Below are 21,339 nucleotides of genomic sequence, written 5' to 3'. Positions count from 1 at the left end.
TTCCAGGAGGGAAATAGCTGTCGATCACGAGTCCAACACGTGATCCAAAGACCAAGTGATTACACACACACACACACACACACACACACACACACACACACACACACACACACATATATATATATATATATATATATATATATATATATATATATATATAATATTACATAGCCAACAATGAATTTCCTCACCAGTCCTAAATCTATCGATATTCATTTATTTCCGGCGTTTGATTTTTAGCAACCTTTTTTTACACTCATTTTCAACCTTCGTCATTCAAATGTGATACACCTTCAAGGACGTCCTTCCGGTTCACTCTGTTTATATCACAAATATCCCGACCGCTCTTTTGATTAATTGACTGGGTTTACATTTGTCGACAGTTACTAGGCTTCCTCGTCGGCGCACGCTCTACTTTGTTATTTACTTATTAACAGTCATTTTCCTATCTATTTGTCCTTTCCTATCAGGGCTTCATTCACAAAGGGTAATTTGAGGAATAATGACTTCATGTCCCACCGACCCTCCAAAATACAGACTATAATAGAAACAATTGCTAACTTGGAATCTTGCTCCTCTGCCGCACGTGAACCAATCATCAGATGCCGTGATATTAAATCCTTTAGCACCATAACATGCTACTACTCTATACGTATAGCGCAAGATATAAGTTACATGGGCATCTATAGTTTATAAATGATTAGCTCGCGGTATGTGTAAGAAGGTATCCATTATTTCAGTGGATCTGGTGTCAACAATTCACTCCCTTGCTTTCGCGAACACAAGAACCGCAACACGATTGACACTTGGCCCTTAACTGAAGAGAGAAAACTCAAAGATAAGGTACGGGAGCATGGGCGCACGCGCTTTCGTTACATACACGGTGGGGATGGGAGGCACCAAGGGGCTAAATCACAAGAAATATTAGACCATTCTCAGGGTGGAAGGACCCTGTCTCTACTCCCCCGCCCTTCATTGCACGCCTTTGGCCGTCGCCTTGCACTTGGAGACCTTCGCTAAACACTCGTCTACATTTGATTTATATTTCAGGGGGGAATACTTTGCCCATTGTTTTTTTTTTAAGTGTATATAATGTATATATATATATATATATATATATATATATATATATATATATATATATATATATATATATATATATATATATATATGCCATTCACAGCACATCACTAGTTCCTTCTACGATTACCTATTTTAATCATATCTCGTAAATGGCATTGTTACTATAATTATTCATTTTGTTGGTCTAGGTACGACACGTCGCTTTTCTCAATTCACACATACATACGCGCGCGCACACACACACATACACACACCACACACAGGCTTGCTGGTATAGTGCTCACGGCATAAAACCATTCACTTATGGTGCAAACGTTACTGTTCATTTTGAACAAGGGGATGAGTGTGTGTAGATGGTCACAGCATTACCCACTGATCGGACCATATGAGTTCTAAGCTCTCATCTAGGAGGGTAGTAGCTGCCGATCACGAGTCCAGCAAGTGATCTAAGACCATGGTTAATCATACACACATACAATAGTACCGAATCATACAACGCTGAGGAATGGGTGACAAGTATGTTAACGAGATGGAGAAAAAAGTGAAAATGTACGAATGTGTGAATATAGAAATACCCTATGTGGAAAGGCTGGCGGTAAATGGATAAATTTTGCCATAAAGGCTGGTGGTAAAGGGGTAAATTTTGTCATAATCAGTCCATCCATTTTTGCACCGGATTAAGACAGATTGGTGAACCGCGGCCCCTCGTTAGCCAGCAACGATCTATGGGTCCTCCCGTGGGTTTCTCCGGGAAGGAACTGTGTGCGTAAAGACTGTGTCCATGCCATCAGCTAGTAGGAAGCTGGTTGCCAGTTCTCCTTGTGAAAATATGGATCCAAAAGAGCAGAACTTTACTTTCAACCTCTCCTTTTACTTCACTTATTTTTTAAGGGAAAGTCGGGGGAGGGGAGGGAGGTGCTGTTGCTGACTGTGAATCGAGCTTATTTGGGGGAGTATTGGCAACACCCACCAGGAAGAACAACACCTAATTTCGGTTACGTAGATTTAGTCTCGGACGAGTTTAAGACTTTAACCTGGATCGGTTAGGTTATGGAGAAGAAGCAGCAGCTTAGCGGAAAGCAGAGGGATGTGGGGGATGTCTGTGGGGGCGCGGTCGACTACAAAAGCCAAAGACTGAAGGAAAAAGGGAGAGATATGGCACGTGTTTAGGCGGTTCCTACCGAAAGTAGTGCACTGGTCTTGTGATGAAGATATTGAGATGGTGCCTTTGAAAGTCAGGAGTTAAGAGACCCCAGGGGGTTTTCATCTCGCTGGGGAGGGGAGGCGTGGGGGGCACTATATATAGAGAGAGGGGCACAGGGACATTGTGACCCAGTTTGTGTCATGGACCACGCGTACAGTATATGGTCAGGGTCGTGTGTGCTGGAATGTATTAAGGACATTTTTGGTTGGATGGTAGAGAAGTCACTCAGGCACACAAACTCGGCGAAAGTCTCGTATTATCACCATTTTTTTTAAACAATAATAATAACACACTCATGTGAGAATTCAACAAAGTCCCACTTGCATGATTTCAGCCCAGAAATTAGAGTAATTACGAAGAGCACTTTTCTGTTCTCGTCACCAAGTCTTCACACTTCACCAAAGTCTTGTCAGAGTTTAGATATTAACATATTCTCACGCATCTACCAGTACTCGTCGAGCTGCATGTGACTTCGACAAGGACGTCCATTTCGAAAAGATTCATGGGCTTGCTAGGTGGCCAGAGTTCGAAGGGCGTTTCTTCAGTTCGCGTACCACTGACCCGAACTCATAGATAGGGGAGCCGATCCCGGGAAGACGTGACAAAGAAACCAGCCGAACTACTTCGAGACGTACCGAGGCAAGTCATTCTTTACCCCACCACCCTACTCACGTTCACGACCTAGAGATTCCTTCCGTCGATCCCTCAAGAGTCTGCTGGTAGATTCCTGCGCAGTGCCGAGAAGTTTGTCGGGGGCTTCCCCTATATTGTGTCTCTCCGTGAAGGCGAGGTTGGGAGCCCGTGGGTCGGCGGAGGGGGCAGAGACGTGCTCTGCTGGGGAAGGGTCCCGTTGATGCCGCCGGTGGGGGTGGGGGTGGTGGTGATAGTAAGTGGCGTCATATTGATGGGATGCTGTGCGTTGCTGGTGGCGAGCGATGTGGTCTGGTGGGTGAGGAAGGGCGTCGGGTACTGCTGGGTGTCTGAGGACAAGCTGGGGTCCAGGAAGCCGGACATGGAGGATGAGGGCCCCGAAGGAAGAGTGTCTTTCCGCTGTGGCGCCGCTCCTAGCTGGAAGGGGGTGGGACTTAGTCCAAACCTGGGGAGGAAGGGAGGGATGGAGACACATCAGCACGAGGTCACTGGAGGAAAGTAGGAATGGGCTAAAACCGCAAGACAACATAAGGCCAACACTATGCACTTTCATGTCTATTATCCCCTGTCATCCCTATCCATAAAGCCATCTTCGAGTCTCTTAAAACAACTGATCGTTTCAACGTTCACTACATGGTTACTAAGTCTCTTCCATTCGTTGACCACTCTGTTGGTAAACCAGTCCTTGCCTATTTCCTTCTTAAACCTAAATTTGTCCAATCTATATCCATTACTACGTGCCCCCCCCGATGGCTTAATATGATGACCTTGCCCGCATCATCCTTGTTATACAGAGTTGACATGAGTTAAAGGAACCCTATTAGGACACAGTCGATCCATCCGATGGCCCGAAAGGCCTCTCATACACAAGAGATCCGCGGCCTCCACGAGGATACACGGGACGGGTCGTAGACAGTGACGTTTGGTCAAGTCGACACGTACTCCTTGTTTCTTTACCACAGTGGTTGTCATGTAACAAGATGCATATAGCTCATAAGTCTACTGTTAAAACAGAGTAGTACACTGACTAATAGGCAGCATTAGAAAAGTCTCTATCAAACGGAAACATATTCCCATGATCGTTAACCAGTATCAATGGCTTACCAAACTAGGTTGTACCTGAGAGAAGAGAAACTTAATTTACAGACAAGGAGAGCTATAATATACGAATACATATACTGTACAATGGCTACTAACTGGTATTTGTACATCCGGTAAGTTTACTTATGATTACAGGTACAACAAGAATAAAGAGATAATTTCTATCATAATACTTCAGTAAAAGCAGACATGGACGATGGACCTATACACTGAGCGATGCAGCATGCACAACTTCATAGTACGTAGTTTTCATTCAAAGACATGCTCGCAAATCAATTATCAATAGAAACGACTGATCAGACAAAACTTAATTGACTTCAAGCAACTGGAACTCTAAAGTCATATATTTACAAATGCAAACTAGTTTTTTCTTATGAAATAGGCTGATTGTACCTGCTAGGCGGACCTAAAAGGATTACAGGCTGTACGCGAACACGTCTTCAGCTTTATCAATTGCTCCTAAGTTGACTCACTCATTGATTATATAAAACATGGCATTTGTGTCCCATCGTTAATTCTTCAGGTCTATCTTACCTGATATTTGTTTTATATAATGCTTTTTCATTGACTCCTAGGTACTCTGTGTATCAAAGGTCAGTGACTCATGTCGTCCTGACTTGAGACATTACACAACACAGCTCAGAGGAAAATGTACGTAATTCTAAAAATATATTAGTATATGATGTACACACACACACACACACACACACACACACACACACACACACACACACACACACACACACACACACAAACACACACACACACACACATATATATATATATATATATATGTATGTGTGCATGTGTGTGTGCATGTGTGTGCATGTGTGTGTGTGTGTGCGCGTGTATGTCTGTATGTGCCTGCGTGTGGGTGTCTGTGTGTGTACATAAAATACTTTTTATGTGTCATATAAAAAGCTTATGTGGCTGTATATTATGATTATTCCATATTTCAGATTACATTACAACATACTCAGTAACTAAGTATTGCAGAAGTAATATATTAAATAAATTATTATGATCAAACATTGGTACATTAGACTGACCTGATCCATTTGTAGAACTAAGGAAATTATTGAGTAAACATTGAAAAAATCCTGCCACAACGGCAGCTAGGAAACTATTGAAAGAACCTTCAAAATGACCAAATTTTGATAGATTCCTAGGAGTTATGAAAGCTGTTTTAATGGGTCAAATAAAATGGTATTAATGGCATAATCACTGACATGTTCAACGGATCTGAAATCGTCATTGAGATTCTACAAATACCTTTATTTTGGAAGAATGTCGCAGGAAGGGTTAAATCCAAAGAGGCTGGGCGGTAAGGAATGAAATGTACTGATCTACCTGGATAGTCCACAGCGAGCGGGTATTTCCTTTAGATAAATTCTTAAGACCTGCAAGACCACGCACAGTCATGGACAACTCCACATATTAGATAAACAACAACAATAACAACAAGAGCAAAAAACAACAACCACAGCATTACATCTACAAGGCTCTACGTCTATGTAAACACATGATTACAGTAAGGTTACAGGTTCACGACCACCTTGGTGATAAGGGCAAATTGGAACTCAGCCTCGGAGAAGGAGGGTTGGTGACTGTCATGTCCGAGTCGAGCTCCAGACGGCGCTCCAGGCGGGTGAGGCGCTGTTTGTGCTTCTGCTGGAAGCTGGTATACTCTGCCAGGAGCCTCGCCAGGCGGGTGCTCAGCGTGTCCACCCCGGACTCTGTGCGAAGGACACCTACAACGTCACTTGCTACACAATAAATCAAACAGCCATGCGAACATTGACTTGAAATGGATAGTTATATATTCTTGAGGGTATTATCATATGTTCATGTTAATTCAACCCTTGTGTGTCACGTATGACAGCACCTTCCTCGTCTCGTTCTGGTTGCCCCTGGAATATTTAGTTCATCTCACGTGGCATCCACTCCGTAGTCAGCGGGGATAACATGTGAAAGAGAATTACAAGAGACCATAAGGCCTACACTAAGCAGTTCCATGTTCTTTACCACTATCATCCCCATCCATAAAGTTATCTAACATTCTCTTAAAACAATCGATAGTTTCAACGCTGACTGCATGGTTACTAAGTCTCAATTCATTGACCACTCTATTGGTAAACCAGTTCTTGCCTATTTCCCTCTGAAATCTAAATTTGTCCAGTTTAAATCCATTACTGCGAGTCCAGCCCTGTTGTCTTGATATGATGACCATGCCTGCATCACCCTTGTGTAAAGCCCTTGATGAACTTGAACACCTCAGTTAAATTACTCCGCACTCTGCGTCTTTTCAGAGAATGTAAAATAAGGTGCCTAAGCCTGTCCTCGTAAGGTAAATATCTGAGCCCATGTATCATTTTGGTCATTCTCCTTTGTACTTATTCTAGTGAATTGATATCCATTCTATAGGATGGAGATCAAAGCTGTACCGCATAGTCAAGGATGGGTCTAACCAACATCAGCTGGAGTTTGATAACTACCTCTGCGTTTTTACTCGTAACCGTCCTAGCAATGAAACCCAATGCTCTGTTAGCTCTATTCCTGGCGCTAATCAACTGTTTTCTGGATTTCAGGTCAAGATTCACTAGAACTCCAAGGTCCCTCTCGCACTCAGTTTTCTCTATAAAAGTGTTGTCTAAGCTGTATTTGCTTTCTGGGTTATGTAAACCTACGTTTAACACACTGCACTTTGAAGTGTTGAAGTCCATTTGCCATTTCACCGACCATATGATGAACTTATTAGAAACTTACTGCAGTATCCCGAGGTCCTCTCCTGACCTGATTTGGTGTTCTATTTTAGTGTCGTCCGCAAACTTACTAACATCACGAATGATCCCATTGTCCAAATAGTTTATATACATCATGAACAAGAAAGGACCCAAAACCGAGCCCTGGGGAACTCCACAAGTAACACTCCCCATTAGGATTTTATACCGTTTTCTGTAACTAATCCATTCAAAAACTTTTAACTAATTCATTCAAATACTTCTAATGATACCTACATGGATCCCCGTATACAATACACTGGACTTTTAATGATGTTCTAGTTAAGGCCAGAACGACGATTTCATTCAGCTTGGAGGAGCCTCAAGAGCCTTAGTGGTGGGTTTGGTGTGTGTGTGTGTGTGTGTGTGTATTCACTTGGTCTTTTGGATCACGTGTTGGACTCGTGATCGACAGCTATTTCCCTCCTGGAAGAGAGCTCAGAGCTCGTAGGTCCGATCTCTGGGTAATGCTATGACCTTGCACACACCCCCAACTCCCCGCCCACGAGAGTCAGAGTAACGACCCGAGGCACAGCGATACCGAAATAATTTCGGCCCTGGGCAGGATTCGAACTGGCTACTGGGAGCACTTCTGCTTCCCAGTTCAGCGCTCTACCAACTGTGCCACCGAGTTGTGTTTGTGTGTGTGTGTGTGTGTGAGAGAGAGAGAGAGAGAGAGAGAGAAAGAGAGAGCGCCACCATAATTTAATTTTCTCCCTCCGGCATATTTTGTAAACAAGACCAGATTTTGGCATTCCGGTGGCTCACCAAGTTTTTCCACCTTCTCCTGGAGCGTCTGCTTCTCGGCCTGCGCCGCCTTCAGGGCCTCCTCGTCCAAGAGGCCGTCCTTCATGAGGAGCTGCCGGCCCACCTCCATCAGGGACGCCTTCGCCTCGGGGTACTGCGGGAGGGCGAGAACATTACCTGGGTTGTTTACAAGGATCTCCTTGGGTCGGGCGAGGATCAGAGATCGGAGGAAGGAGTACTCTAGGGATTCTTTGATCAGAATGGGGGTGACGTCATGGCATACGTCACAGAAACTCATGAAAGTGATTGGCTGTTCGATCTGTGACTGTTTGCCTTCCTTGTCTTTGCCCGACACAGAACAACTCTGTCTCAGAGATATTTGACGCGTTCATTAGGTTGACTCACTTTAATGGTTTTGTTTTAACACCAGATGATTTGGATTGAGGAGTGAAAGGAGGGGAGGGGAGGGGAGGGGAGGGTGGTCGCCGTTCTTCGTGGTTTGAGCTCCTTTGGGGGATTTTGAGTTGAAGTTTAGCACAACTAAGCAGTTTTGTTCTGGGTAACGATGGACAATTTTATTCAGCAATAAAAAGGGGGGGGGGGAGGACTTGAAGTTCTCTGAACTAACTCCTTCGCTACACGGGGTGACATCCCCTACAAGGATCTCTTTCTGGTTTTATTTAGCTAAGACATAGTTTGGCGAAAATGTTGAGCTCACCTCGACCAGCGCGTCCCAGAGGTCATCCTTGTTGAGACAGAAGAGATCGGAGTAGCCGACGCTGCGGACGTTGGCTGTCCTGCGGTTCCCCGTCTTGTTACCGGCAATGTTGAGGATTGAGACCTGCCAAAAGAGAGAGAGAGAGAGATAGATAGAGAGATAGATAGATAGATAGAGAGAGAGAGATTGAGAGATAGAGAGAGAGAGATAGAGATAGAGAGATAGAGATAGATAGATAGAGAAAGAGAGAGATGGTCCGTAAGTTTACAGCTATCAATATCGCTTTCCTCATAACCCTCCCAAATTTGTCTTGTGATTCCTGTCATGATGAAAATTTTTCGAAACCCGGAATGTCAGACTCGGTTTCAAAATCCTTACCAGTTTCGGTTTTTATTACTTTACAGGATTTTAGCTTTTAACGGGCGGTTTGTCTTTACAGTCTTTTTTCACAAAATGCAACATTTTATTTTTAAAAATTAACCTATGGATGATGCAACTGGCTGCTGTAGCAACTTTTGGTACTCTGTCATGCTGCACGTATCTCCCATACTTTATGTATTACTATCATTTAGCCTCTTGGAGAGACCATTTCAACGCTGAATAAAATCGTCGGGGATCCACAAAGTACCGCACTTAAGACACTGCGGCTTTCAAGGGTGTTCATGAACCCCAAAGCGAAATCAACAACACAAGACACTCCTCGGTTAGGCAAATGCTCTACGAGGCCACAACTGTTATCAAGAACCTCTTGAGTCATGGACTGGGGTCAAGGACACGGATTCTTCAGCCGGTCTTCGTGAGGAGGAGGAGGAGGAGGAGGAGGAGGAGGAGGAAAAAGGAGGAGAACTCACCTCGCCGAAGACGCTGCCGGCGCCGAGTGTTGCGAAGACCGTGGTTCCGTCGTCTGCCACCACCGAAAGGCTTCCGCGCTTGACAATGTACATCTCCTTCCCGACGTCGCCTTTACGGCACACAAAGTCTCCTGGGCTGTACACCTGCAACAAGAAACGTCGTGTCACCAAAGAAGAAGAAAAATAAGAAGTAGAAAGAAGAAGATAATAAAATGAAAAAGAAAATAAGGAGAGGAAAGAAGTGATGATGGACAGAGTAATGAAGGCGACAAACTCTTAGATATTGTTCATGTTACTTCTGGTGGACTGAAAAAAAGAACCTCGGGCTCATTAGCTGTCAGACAAGTTTGAGTGGTTGGTTCTCAACCAAGGGGAGGGAGAGGGCGAGAGCCTGGCCAATCTTTGGTCTCACTGGAGGTCGAACTTCTGGTCTAAAATGTACAATTCGGTTTGAAGATACACAAAACTTTACTCGCCCACTTAGAAAACCATCTTTAAAACAAAGTACTTAAAATATGCAGAAGGACCTGATAGTCCAAAAGAGCTCATTCATTTTTTTTTTTTAATCAAGATCAAAATTTTCCCAGGGTAGAATGAAATCGTCTGGGTGCTGGCTACAATGATTGGGTCTAGTGCCACGAACCCCCTCCCTCTCCCCCGCTATCAGGGGGCTAGGACGGTACCCCTTACAAAGGATTTTGTACCATGGAATTTAATGACCCATGCCCTTGGTCCAACTCGATGGCGACAGGATTCGAACTGCCGTCACCTCGACTTCCGTCGCAAGTGCCGACGCTCCAGCCCACTTGACGGCGGAGGTCGAGCTGACGGAAGTCCGAGCCCTGCTGCCAGCGAGTTGCACCAAGGACATTGTTCATCAAATTCCACGCTACAAAATCCTTTTTAAGGGGTACCGTCCCAGCCTCCTAATAGAGAGGGAATTCGTGACGTTCAATCGCAAGCTGGAATTACATATTCAAATGCACTATGACTATTTTGTGCAAACCGTTTGAAGAGGGCTGTCTCATGAATATTTGTATTCTGGCGAAATGCTTTTATCTAGTTAGGAAATGGTGTCACTCCTCAAGAGGTCAAAGTATTTTTCACCTGTAGTGGGAGGCACGGCACTGGGAAAAGTAACTACACAGACTTTGAAGTCACCGAAAAGGTAAACGATTTCCCCCCCTCCCCGAAACTCCAAGACGTCTACCGTACGGAGACCACCAGTTCCCATTCTTCTTCCCATTGCACCCCCCCCCCCACACACACACAGTCACCCGCTCACTCTCACACGATCAGGACACGGGTTCGACACTCTGGTACCGAGCGCCTTCCCGTACCCCCTTGGACCTCGCTCGACCAACTTTTATGTCCTCACATAACGCGCTTGCACTACAACATAGCCCCTGTGTTTTTTTTTAAATTGCTGGAACTGCATTCGTGGAGGAACCCATATTCCCGGTCACTTTTCGCGCACCCTAGCGCACCGGCATAGGTTTGAGTTCATAGGGCATCGCTAGACTGTGTCAAACCCACCCCCACAGGGGCAAAGGCCATGGCGGCCTCTCTGTCTCCGAACAGAAAAAATACGCCGACCCGACGACGCCGACGATGAGGAGAGGGCACCGGAATCCACTCACAACACCCAAAACTCCAGGCTCCCCACCTACAAGGTCCACCACACGGACGGCTTCGACTCGCCCTTCGACGTCGTTCGAGCCCTCGAGATTGGCCCCTTACAAGGAAAGCTAGTCTCCTTCAGACTACTGCATTATGACACGGTCCTTCTTACCCCCCGCCGCCAAAATGTAGTCGACATTCTCGACGAGGTCAAGGAGATCCAAGGACACAGGCCAAATATCACGAAGCACCTCCCGGAGGATCGAACGACCAAGATGGTGGTTTACAATTTCGATGCCAAGTTGGGGCTACTCACGTGTCAGCCCAGGATCACCAGCGCCAAGTGGCTACTCGACAAATTCAAAGGAACAACCCCCCATGTGATCATTGAAGTCAAGGGAGACCCCATCAGCACGTTAGAATTAGGAGGATGGGGGAAATATCACGTGGGCACGTACATTCCCGATCCCCTCAGGTGCTTCAGGTGCCAAAAATATCGCCACCACCAAAGCCAATGTCGAGCACGTCTTCCCCGCTGTGGCATCTGCAGCCGCCCACACTTAACAGACACTTGCCTCGCAAAATTAAAAAACGGGGACACTGACCTCCAAGCCAGATGTCCCAACTGCACAAAGAAACACCATGCATGGAATACTCGGTGCACGGTGAGGAAGACTGAGGCCGTGCAGTGCTATCAGAGGGCTGCGAAACGGGTAGATTTCGTCTCGGCGCCACCAGGAACCTTCGTGTGGAGGAGCAAGAAGCACCAACCCCCCACCTCAGGTCAAACCATCCCCTACCGCCCCAAACATTGATAGCGTGGACACCTTCCCCGACTTACCCGCGACCCGCCCTCCCACTGTCAACACGGCTCCCCCATCCCACAGACAGCAAGTGACCGCAGCACGACGTTCGGCCGCGAACCTTGATAAAACGGACGTCCACCGCCGACCTGACACAGCCACTGCTTCCTCGATTCCCATCGATGCCGCGCCACTCGTTACCCGAGAAACACAGCCGCCCACAACATCTTCCGCAACCTTGCCCGCCCCCACACCCACAACCGCTGTGGCGCACCCTACTCCCTCCGTTGTGCCGACCCCTTCGCCCACTCCCATTGTCCTGGAGGAGAGTGACTTCAAGGAAATTCTCTCCACAGTTATCGAGGGGGTTCAGGCAGCTCTCGGCCACAAAGCCCTTGACAGCAAGAGCACTGATACCATTATCAAGAACACCATGGGAATAATCAGCCGCCGACGGGCGAAGCGCTCACACACGAGGGCGAACCGACCCTCCTCTACCCATCGTCACAAAGCACAATCAAAACAAAACCGCCAGCGCGACAACACCCCCTCCCCCCCCACACACACACTACCCAGACCAGCCCTGCCCGCGACCACCCCCTCCCCCAACTCGGTCAGCTCAGACAGCCCTGCCACTACCCCATCCGCCGAAATCCCCCCCACTGACCTAGCTGAACTCCCTCCCTCTCCGCGGCAGAACGACGATGACAGCTGCATCTCCTCAGCACCATCCACTTCCGGCGCCACCCGGGGCGACGGGAGTGACTCAGACATGGACACAGAGGTTACTGATAATGCCTCTCTTCAATAACACTGAGCTGAGCATCCTTTAGTGGAACATTCACGGGTTCCTTCGCAAAAGATCATATCTACTGGCTATCGCTCAGCAATATGATTTAGACATAATTTTACTACAGGAAACACTACTAAGGGAGGAGGTGCGATTCCCGGGATACCGCACCTTCTCCTTACTGCGCAGCGACACCACGAGAGGCTGCATGGTCCTCGTCAAGGACAGCCTACCCTGCAGCGAAGACACCAACCCCATATACTGTGGCGATGGCGTGGAGGCTCATGCGGTTCTCGTACAACGAGGCCATGAGACCTTCACCATCTATACTTGTACAGGGGCCGTCACGCGGTCCTGGATCTTGGGGAAGTGAGCACCCTTGCTGGGGACAGACTTCTCATCCTCGGAGGGGATTTTAATGCTCACCACCCATCTCTGTCATCCACACAGGGCCCCAAAGCTGCAGGGAATCACCTACACCATACACTGACTTCCTCCTCACACATCGCCTTGCTGAACGACGGCTCCCCGACCCATGTACGGGGAGGCAGGCTTGACCTAACCCTTGTGACTGCCACTCTCTCCTCCCGCGCAAGATGGGAGGTCCACCCCGTTGTCACCAGTGACCACTTCGCCGTATGCACGTACATACGAGATGTGGCTCCCCCACCGGTGATGCCACACATCCCGCGGTGGAACACATCCAAGGCTAACTGGCCTCTCTTCTCCAACGCCCTGGCGTCCTGGGCAACTGAGTACAACCCCTCAACTTGGGACGTCGACAGCTTGGAGGCGGACCTCTCAACCGCCCTCCACGCTGCCGCGAGAGATATGATTCCACTGCAGGGACAGCCCACCCGGAGGCACAAGAACCACTGGTACTACAACGAGGAAATGAGAGAGGCTAACCACAGGGTGTGCATGTTCCGCCGCACCTTCAGACGGAACAGGACGCAAGTCAATCTTGCCAACCTCCGAGCAGCCGTTCGTGAAGCGCATGCCACGGCTACGCGTGTCAGGGTCAACAAATTTCATGAGTGGTGCGAGAGCTTCAACGCCCACACCTACCTCTCCGAGCTCAGGCGCAAACTTCATGTAGCCACTAACAGGTCTCGCCCACGTCTAACCCATCATGCCCCAACCGAAGAGGGACAGCGGCTGGTAGAGGAATTCGCCTTTCGAACCAGCAGTGCCTTCCTGCCGCAGCGCACCCACGAGATGCAACAACAGCTGCGGGAAGAAAGGATTCACCACGTCGGGAACATGATGGCCCAGACGGACGAGACCGACGAAGAATTCACTCTCGGAGAACTCATGGCCGCCCGCAGACCTGGCAAGGACACCGCTCCCGGCGAGGACGGAGTCACCTACTCCATGCTGGCACACCTCGGACCTGCAGGAGATGAGGCCTTCCTCGGCGTGATCAATGCGTCCTGGAGAACTGGGAGACTGCCCACAGCCTGGAAGACGGCCACAATAGTACCAATCCCCAAGCCCAAGGAACCCGGTATCTACCGCTCCATCAGCCTGGTCAGCTGTATGGAAAAAACAGCAGAAAGGATGGTACTCAACAGATTGCTATGGAAACTAGGTCCGTTGCATGATCATATCTATGCTTATCGCAAGGGGACTGATACGGCGAGCCCCTCCATCACAATTTTTCTCGATCTGGAAAAGGCCTTTGAGCTAGCCAGTCCTCTGGTGATCCAGGACACTCTCGCATGCAAAGGTGTGAGAGGAAGACTTTTCACCTGGATAAGCGACTACCTGTCGCGCAGATCTGCGCGCGTGCGCTTCCAAGGTCACATGTCGGAGCCCACGGTGCTAGAGAATGGTACAACACGGGGAGGAGTCCTCAGCCCGACTCTTTTCAACGTGCTGATCTCCAATGTACTGAAGCTCCCCCTCCCCCACGGGTGCAAAATCATTTCCTACGCCGATGATCTAGCTCTCATCATTGCTGGGAAGCAACGATGCCACGACAGGGCACAGCGCTGCCTCGACACCGTCGCAGCGGAATGCGTCAGGATCGGGCTCAAAATATTCCCTCGGAAGTCTAAAGCCATGGCATTCGGTCTCGGATGGGGAAAGGAACCCCTCGTTACTCGGGGATTCGCGCTGGACTGGGTCACACAATTCCAGTACCTGGGCGTATGACTCGACAAGAGCCTCACCTTCAACAGGGAAATATCCTACCTCAGAGAGAGAATGACGGCCAGAACCACAGTGATGAGGACCATGTGCGGAAAAGCAATTGGTGCCACACATCAAGTCCTACTCACGTACTACGTACAAGGGGTGCGTTCTATCGCCGACTACGCAGCCCTGGCTCTCCTTACTGTGGACGCGGACAAACTCCAAAGGCTTGAGACCTGCCAGAATGAAGAGGCTAGAATTATCCTGGGAGCACAACGGTGGTACAAAATTCTCAACCTCCAGCGGGAAGCCTCGCTCCCTCCTCTCCAACTCAGGATCAGAATGCTCGGGGCGGACTTTGTTGCCCGCGCACTCCACCCCCGCGACGAGACAGGTCTAAGTCGGGACATCTACTCCTCACTTGCACGCGCAGACACACTGCAACGCCCCAACACTTGGCTCTCACACGCGGCCAAGCTCCTGGATTCCTTACAACTACGGCAACCTCTCCTCGAGAAGAGCATTCCAAAATCCCACCCGGACTTCAAATGCCCGCCACCGTGGGCACCGGGTCCCGTGACCTTTAAATTTACGTCACTCCCGGGGAAAAAAGGCGCATGCCACCCGGACAAAGCGCGTGTATTAGCAAATAACGGCATCCGGGCATTGACGCGACCTGGTCATACCGTATATTTTACAGACGGGTCCGTCGAACAACGCAGCCCAAACACGGCTGGAGCTGCCTTCGTCACTGATGGACACATCTTCGGCAGGAGAGTCAGCGACTCCGCGTCCTCTCTTCATGCCGAGGCCGTGGCGATGCAGGGGGCCCTAGAACATGCCCTTGTATCCACTCCAATTCCGTGGTCATCCACACTGACTCCCTGAGCCTGGTAAGCTGCTTGCAACAGGCAGATCCCGAAGATAATGTCCACCTCCTCACCAACATAATTGCGCTCCTGCACAAATTACACCGTGAAGGACGACATATCATCATCAACTGGGTGCCAATCCACGTCGGTGTGCATGGAAACGACCTTGTAGACGCAGCTGCTGCCACAGCCCGCAAAAGAGCCAGTGTCGACGTCCAGGTCCCTCCCAGCAAGAGCCAGCTCCAACTTAAAACCAGGGCATTAGCACGCACGCAGTGGCACCTCCAACACAGGGAGGAGGCGCAGATCTCCCAACGAGCGGGTTGGTACAAAAAAGCGACAGCATATGAACCTCTAGTCCTCCCCCGCTCCACTCCCAGGATAGAAAAGCTGCTTTTCAGGTTGCGTCTTGAAGACCGTTGCTTCTTGCAACTTAATCCTCAGAGCAGGATAGAAGACCGCCGGTGCAACCATTGCCGTGAAGAAAATGCCGACCTCCACCACTACCTGAGCGATTGCCCCGCCACCTCTTTCCTTAGACGGGGACCACCGGCTCCCCCTGAAGGTCTTGTGAGCCGCCTCCAAAGCCCCTATGAGCTCCATCAGCTGCTAGAGCGTCCGCCGCCGCTCTAACAGCTGCAGCTTCTCTTTTCTACTGCCCCCTATCACCCTCTGACTGGCTACAATATTCCACCTCCTCTCCACAAGGTGTGTGTTACATAAACACCACCGCACGGGCTCAAACAAAGCCCGTGGGAGTGATTTTTCACTCCCGAATTAAAAAAAAAAAAAAAAAAAAAAAAATGCACCCCCACCACCCACCCACCACATCGGTCAATTTCAAGTGTATAGTTCCCTTCCCTCCATCCCTTCTACCCAGATCGATCCCCCATTCTCAATACGAAAGTTTTTCAACAACTTCATACGATCATCAAAACTCACGTGGACAAGGGAGCATTCACTGATTCTCTAAGGAGAAATATAGATCTTATATAAATCATATATTCCTTCATGGCATATGATAATCACATCACGTGTTCCCTAAAAGTCTCATACAGCCTTGTGGGGTTGCGACCCCCAGATTGGAAACTGAGGGGCAGCCCACCTGCAGCTTAAGCTTGAGTACTAGCTCGACCAAGAGCCCCGGCTCGCAGTCTTGGAAGATTCGCACTTGCTTGAGCGTGTCCAGGTGGACGTGGATGGCTATCTCCGCCTTCAACTTGTCGGGCAGCGAGCGAAGCACCTGGAGATGGATGGAAAAAATCGATCAGGAAACAAAGAAGGATAGGGAATCAAGAAATGATAATCTAGAAATAATTTTAAATTTGTCGTGGGGATCCATATAAGTACAAAGATGATATTAGCCGGCGGAGTAACACAATGAGTGGAAACGTGCATAAATTATCGTGAATATAGGTAAGAAATTATAAAGATTTTATGATTAAATGATGAAAAATGTAATCGATTCAAATCTGAGTTGGAAAATGGTCAAATCATCGTGGGGAAAAAGAAACAACAAATGGTGAAAACGTTTAATTCCTTAAAGTCTGAGTGGCAAAACGTACAAATATTCACGAAGAAAACAAAAAAGAGAGAAAACGATGAAAAAATATGGGAATTATAGATGAACCCTTGATCAATGTGTAAAGCTTCACATATTTTGTTATCTGTTTATTTTTCGTAAGCGTAAACACGAATATTAACCCATTGACTACAGAAACCGAAAACGAGTTATGTTTTTTATTTCATTCAGTTTAATAGATCTTTTGTAGTAAAAGAATATCTTCTGACACGGAAACACACACACACACACACAGGCTACACTAACTTGTTTGAAGACAATACAATGATCATAAGAAGAATAAAAAATGGGGGCAGCTAACATAGAACCGTAATTTCATTACATAGACGAGATTATGAAAAATAGAGAAAAAAAAAAGAAAAAGAAAAATTACAATGCCTGATCCGCCCCTGATAGCGGTGGTATAATCTCCTCGCAAAGCTGAAAAAAAAAAGACTGAGAGTAGACAACAGCGACCTAACTGGTTCAAGGCACAAGAGATGAGGCGTGTGGAGAGAGACCTCCTATCATCATTGCAAGAAGAGAATGAGGTGACTTGATAGTCGTCCTCAGGTTATTAATAATAGTAAACAAGACTGACAGAAACGAAATTGGTTGATAAAAAAAAGTCGCATTTCTATAGGATGCCAACAAACAGTTTTCCATATGAATATACAAGTCCCTATATTAAGCTTTAGAAGAAGATATAACCCAATTGAAACAATGAGCGAATTCAAAACTAGGTGGATGGTATTTGAAAAACAAATACCCTTCATGATTGTAGCTCCCTTTTGTATGTTACGATGAGATGAATCCAAAGCAAGGCAGGCGAAAGTACGTACCCCTTCCTCATCCAGAGACTGCTTGTTGCTCCAGAGGTAGTCAAACCACTTGATGACTCGCGTCTCGAGTTCTTTCGAGACCTTGCGGAACTCCATGTACTGCTTCACGCCGTCCATGCGGTTCTGGGAGAGACCAGTGTGTTACCGTGTCTATTCTTTTATATTATCTTTTTCGTTATACATGTCACAGGAAAGTGTTGGAATACACACACACACACACACACACATATATATGTATACAGTATATGTAAACACACACGTATATATATATATATATATATATATATATATATACATATATATACTATGATAAAGTAGTAGCCTCTGTCTGTCTGTTTGTTCACGAACTCCTCCTAGGCTTTTGGAGATAGACCCCCATAACCATATACTGTATATTCTGATACCCTATCACTCCAGGTACTTGGATAACTATATTTCATTAAAGAATATTTTGGTTAGGGTTAAGGGTTAAAGTTAGGTGGTTTATGGTGTAGTAACACGCCATTACTTTAGTGTCCCCTTAACTTGCGTAGCATTTTTGTGACATAAAAATTAATATGATTAAACAAACCATTGTATGTGTCCATAAATATTATTTATATTTGTGAAATTAATGTTGCCACAAATGATGATAGACTTTGTAAGAAGAAAGAATGTAAATGTAAAATGATTGTATAATTTTTACCAAATGTTGAAATATTGGTTATTTTTATTTAATTTTAGTGCGGGTGGAAATAGGTTATTCACAAACTTCTAACAAACCAACATAAACATAACCAACATAACCAACAGCGCTCCCAGAGGTCGGACGTCGCTCTCCACTCCAGCTCTCTCGACAAGCGTCCAGCAATCTTCGCCGGCCGGTGGTGGCGAGGAGACTTGTCTCCTTTGCTGCTGCCGGTCTGGCCCAAGGCTGACCTCTTTGTTGGCGACGGTAGGTGGGTTTACACCAAAGACAAATACACAAATTCCCCAAGTCACGTAATCCTCTGTTTTCAGAGTTGTGCTTGGATGAAAAGAGATACACGCACGCCTGCTCGCTGGCTTAGCAGAGGCCCACAACTCAACTCTGATTCAGAGCCCTTAACTCTTCGCCGGCTGGTCGCGTGAGAGGAATTGGAGAGCCTCTCTTGTCGTCCGGCCCGCACCCAAGCCCTGGCCTCTTCACTGACACTGACGAGCGGGTTTACACTTCTGACATTTACACACAATTCCCAAATCACGCAATTCTTTGTTTTCAGAGTTGTGCTTGGAAGGAGAAAGATCAAACAACACCTGCCCGCCTGCCCACCCACCCACCCACCCTCGCACCGCCATTGGATTCACTCTCCTGACTACGCTCCGGAAATCGCTCGCTCATCGCTCAAGCCCAACCTGGAGCTAAACAGGAACGCTCATGCCTAAACCTGGGGCTAATCAGGAACGAGCTCTCTACACGCGGGTAGTGAACTCTACTCACTTCCCGTAAGATACATACACACACCTCTCACGAACATAACCACACCCCACGCACAAACATCTACACGTACTTTTTCTTCGACTAATATTCGCTTCCTTTCTAACTTTCTCTTATACTACATCTCATTTCCGTTTACTTCCCATTAAAGATTTTTCCGTTTTTACACCTTTCTCTACTACTACGCCTCCTACCATTTTCTCAACTTTTGGTGATTCTAATCCCAGGAGTCGGCGCCGACGTCCAAGCTCCCTGCCCATTTCTCCTAAGCCACGACCACCAAGCGCCCATAATCGCTCGCTCAATCGCCCGGTGGCAAAAGCCCTCTTTTATACACTACTATCTTTTCATTTTCTTACAGACATTCTTCCCCTCCCACAATAACCGATCCCGCGCGAGCGGGTGGTCTTACCTGGCAAGTCGACAAGTCGACAAACTTCTAACGGTTACACATTAATCCCAGTCTCCAACCCCAAGTCTCCTGCCCATGCCTCCAAAGCCACGACACCACGAAATAGATATCCCTAATCGCCCGGTGGCAAAAACCCTCTTTTATACGCTACTATCTTTTCATTTTCTTACAGACATTCTTTCCCTCCCACAAAAACCGATTATGATTTTAATTTTGATAGAATTTGTGGAGAAAAGTTACACGTATTAACATAACTCAATGGAAAAGGTAACAAAAATAAAATGTTAAGAAAGTAAGATGAAATCAATTTGAGGAAGGGGGCGCCCTTTTTAAATAAAATATACTTATCTAAGTAGCCTGGGTTATGGGGGGAATTCGTGAACAAACAAACAGACAGACAGAGGCTACTACTTTATTATAGTAGATACAAATGAAAGATAGTTATCCAAGTACCATGGGTTAAGGTTTCAGAATATATATGGTTATAGGGTCTATCTGCAAAAACCTAGGAGGAATTCGTGAATAATCCCTAACCTAACTATACCCCACCTTACTTTAACCCTTAACCCTAACCATTTTTTAAAAATGAAATATAGTTATTTAAGTACCTGGAGTGATAGGGTATCAGAATATATATGGTTATGGAGGTCTATCTCCAAAACCCTAGGAGTTCGTGAATAAACAAACAAACAGACAGACAGGCAGACAAATGAAAGATAGTTATCCAAGTACCTTGGGTTATAAGGTTTCAGAATATATATGGTTATAGGGGTCTAGCTGCAAAAACCTAGGAGTTCGTGAATAATCCCTAACCTAACCATACCCCATTTAACTTTAACCCTTAACCCTAACCAAAATATGTTTTTGGATATTAGATATTGTTATCCAAGTACCTGGAGTGATAGGGTATCAGAATATATATGGTTATGGGGGTCTATCTCCAAAAGCCTAGGAGTTCGTAAAAAAAAAAAAAAAAAAAAAAAAAAAAAAAATAGACAGACATACAAATGAAAGATAGTTATTCAAGTACCTTGGGTAATAAGGTTTCAGAATATATACGGTTATAGGGGTCTATCTGCAAAAACCTAGGAGGAATTCGTGAATAATCCCTAACCTAACCATACCCATCTAACTTTAACCCTTAACCCTAACCATTTTTTTTAATGAAATACAGTTATCCAAGTACCTGGAGTGATAGGGTATCAGAATATATATGGTTATGGGGGTCTATCTCCAAAACCCTAGGAGGAGTTCGTGAACAAATAGACAGACAGACTGATAGACAGATAGAGGCTACTACTTTATTATATATATATATATATATATACATACACACACACACACACACACACACACATACACACACACACACACACATATATATATATATACATATATATATTTATATATATATTTATATATATATCCGATAATCTTTATGACAGTCGCATGCAGGATTCGAACCCACTGCTGTCCGCCACCCGTAAGATCACCTTCTGTCATAAACATTACGGATTGATGTCGCTGTTACTAGCGAATTTCTCCCTCATATATATATATATATATATATATATATATATATATATATATATATATATATATATATATATATATATATATATATATATACATATATATATATATATGTATATATATAACTTATTGAAAGTGATGATGGCTAATTGTACACTTGTTATTTTCTCAAGAGTATT

At 46.2% G+C, this 21,339-nt stretch overlaps 1 protein-coding gene across 2 annotated transcripts in view; it reads right to left on the bottom strand.

Moving 5' to 3' along the window:
• Positions 1-1,217: 1,217 nt before the first annotated feature.
• LOC143035121 (cyclic nucleotide-gated channel alpha-3-like) overlaps positions 1,218-21,339 on the bottom strand; it is a 36,492-nt gene continuing 16,370 nt past the window's right edge. For both annotated transcript variants that reach the window (XM_076201711.1, XM_076201710.1), the window contains 7 exons: positions 17,760-17,882; positions 16,462-16,599; positions 9,136-9,279; positions 8,285-8,407; positions 7,588-7,720; positions 5,595-5,775; positions 1,218-3,383 (listed from right to left, as the gene is read on the bottom strand). In XM_076201711.1, the coding sequence (XP_076057826.1) occupies positions 3,050-3,383; positions 5,595-5,775; positions 7,588-7,720; positions 8,285-8,407; positions 9,136-9,279; positions 16,462-16,599; positions 17,760-17,882 (1,176 nt within the window). In that variant the 3' untranslated portion in view covers positions 1,218-3,049. The remainder of the gene's footprint in view (positions 3,384-5,594; positions 5,776-7,587; positions 7,721-8,284; positions 8,408-9,135; positions 9,280-16,461; positions 16,600-17,759; positions 17,883-21,339) is intronic.

Source organism: Oratosquilla oratoria, chromosome 18, assembly GCF_046742065.1.
Source record: "Oratosquilla oratoria isolate Oo_2021 chromosome 18, ASM4674206v1, whole genome shotgun sequence".
Classification (NCBI taxonomy): Eukaryota; Metazoa; Arthropoda; class Malacostraca; order Stomatopoda; family Squillidae; genus Oratosquilla; species Oratosquilla oratoria.
The sequence above is the reverse complement of the archived record's forward strand: the minus strand, read 5'-3'. Positions and strand labels throughout refer to the sequence as shown.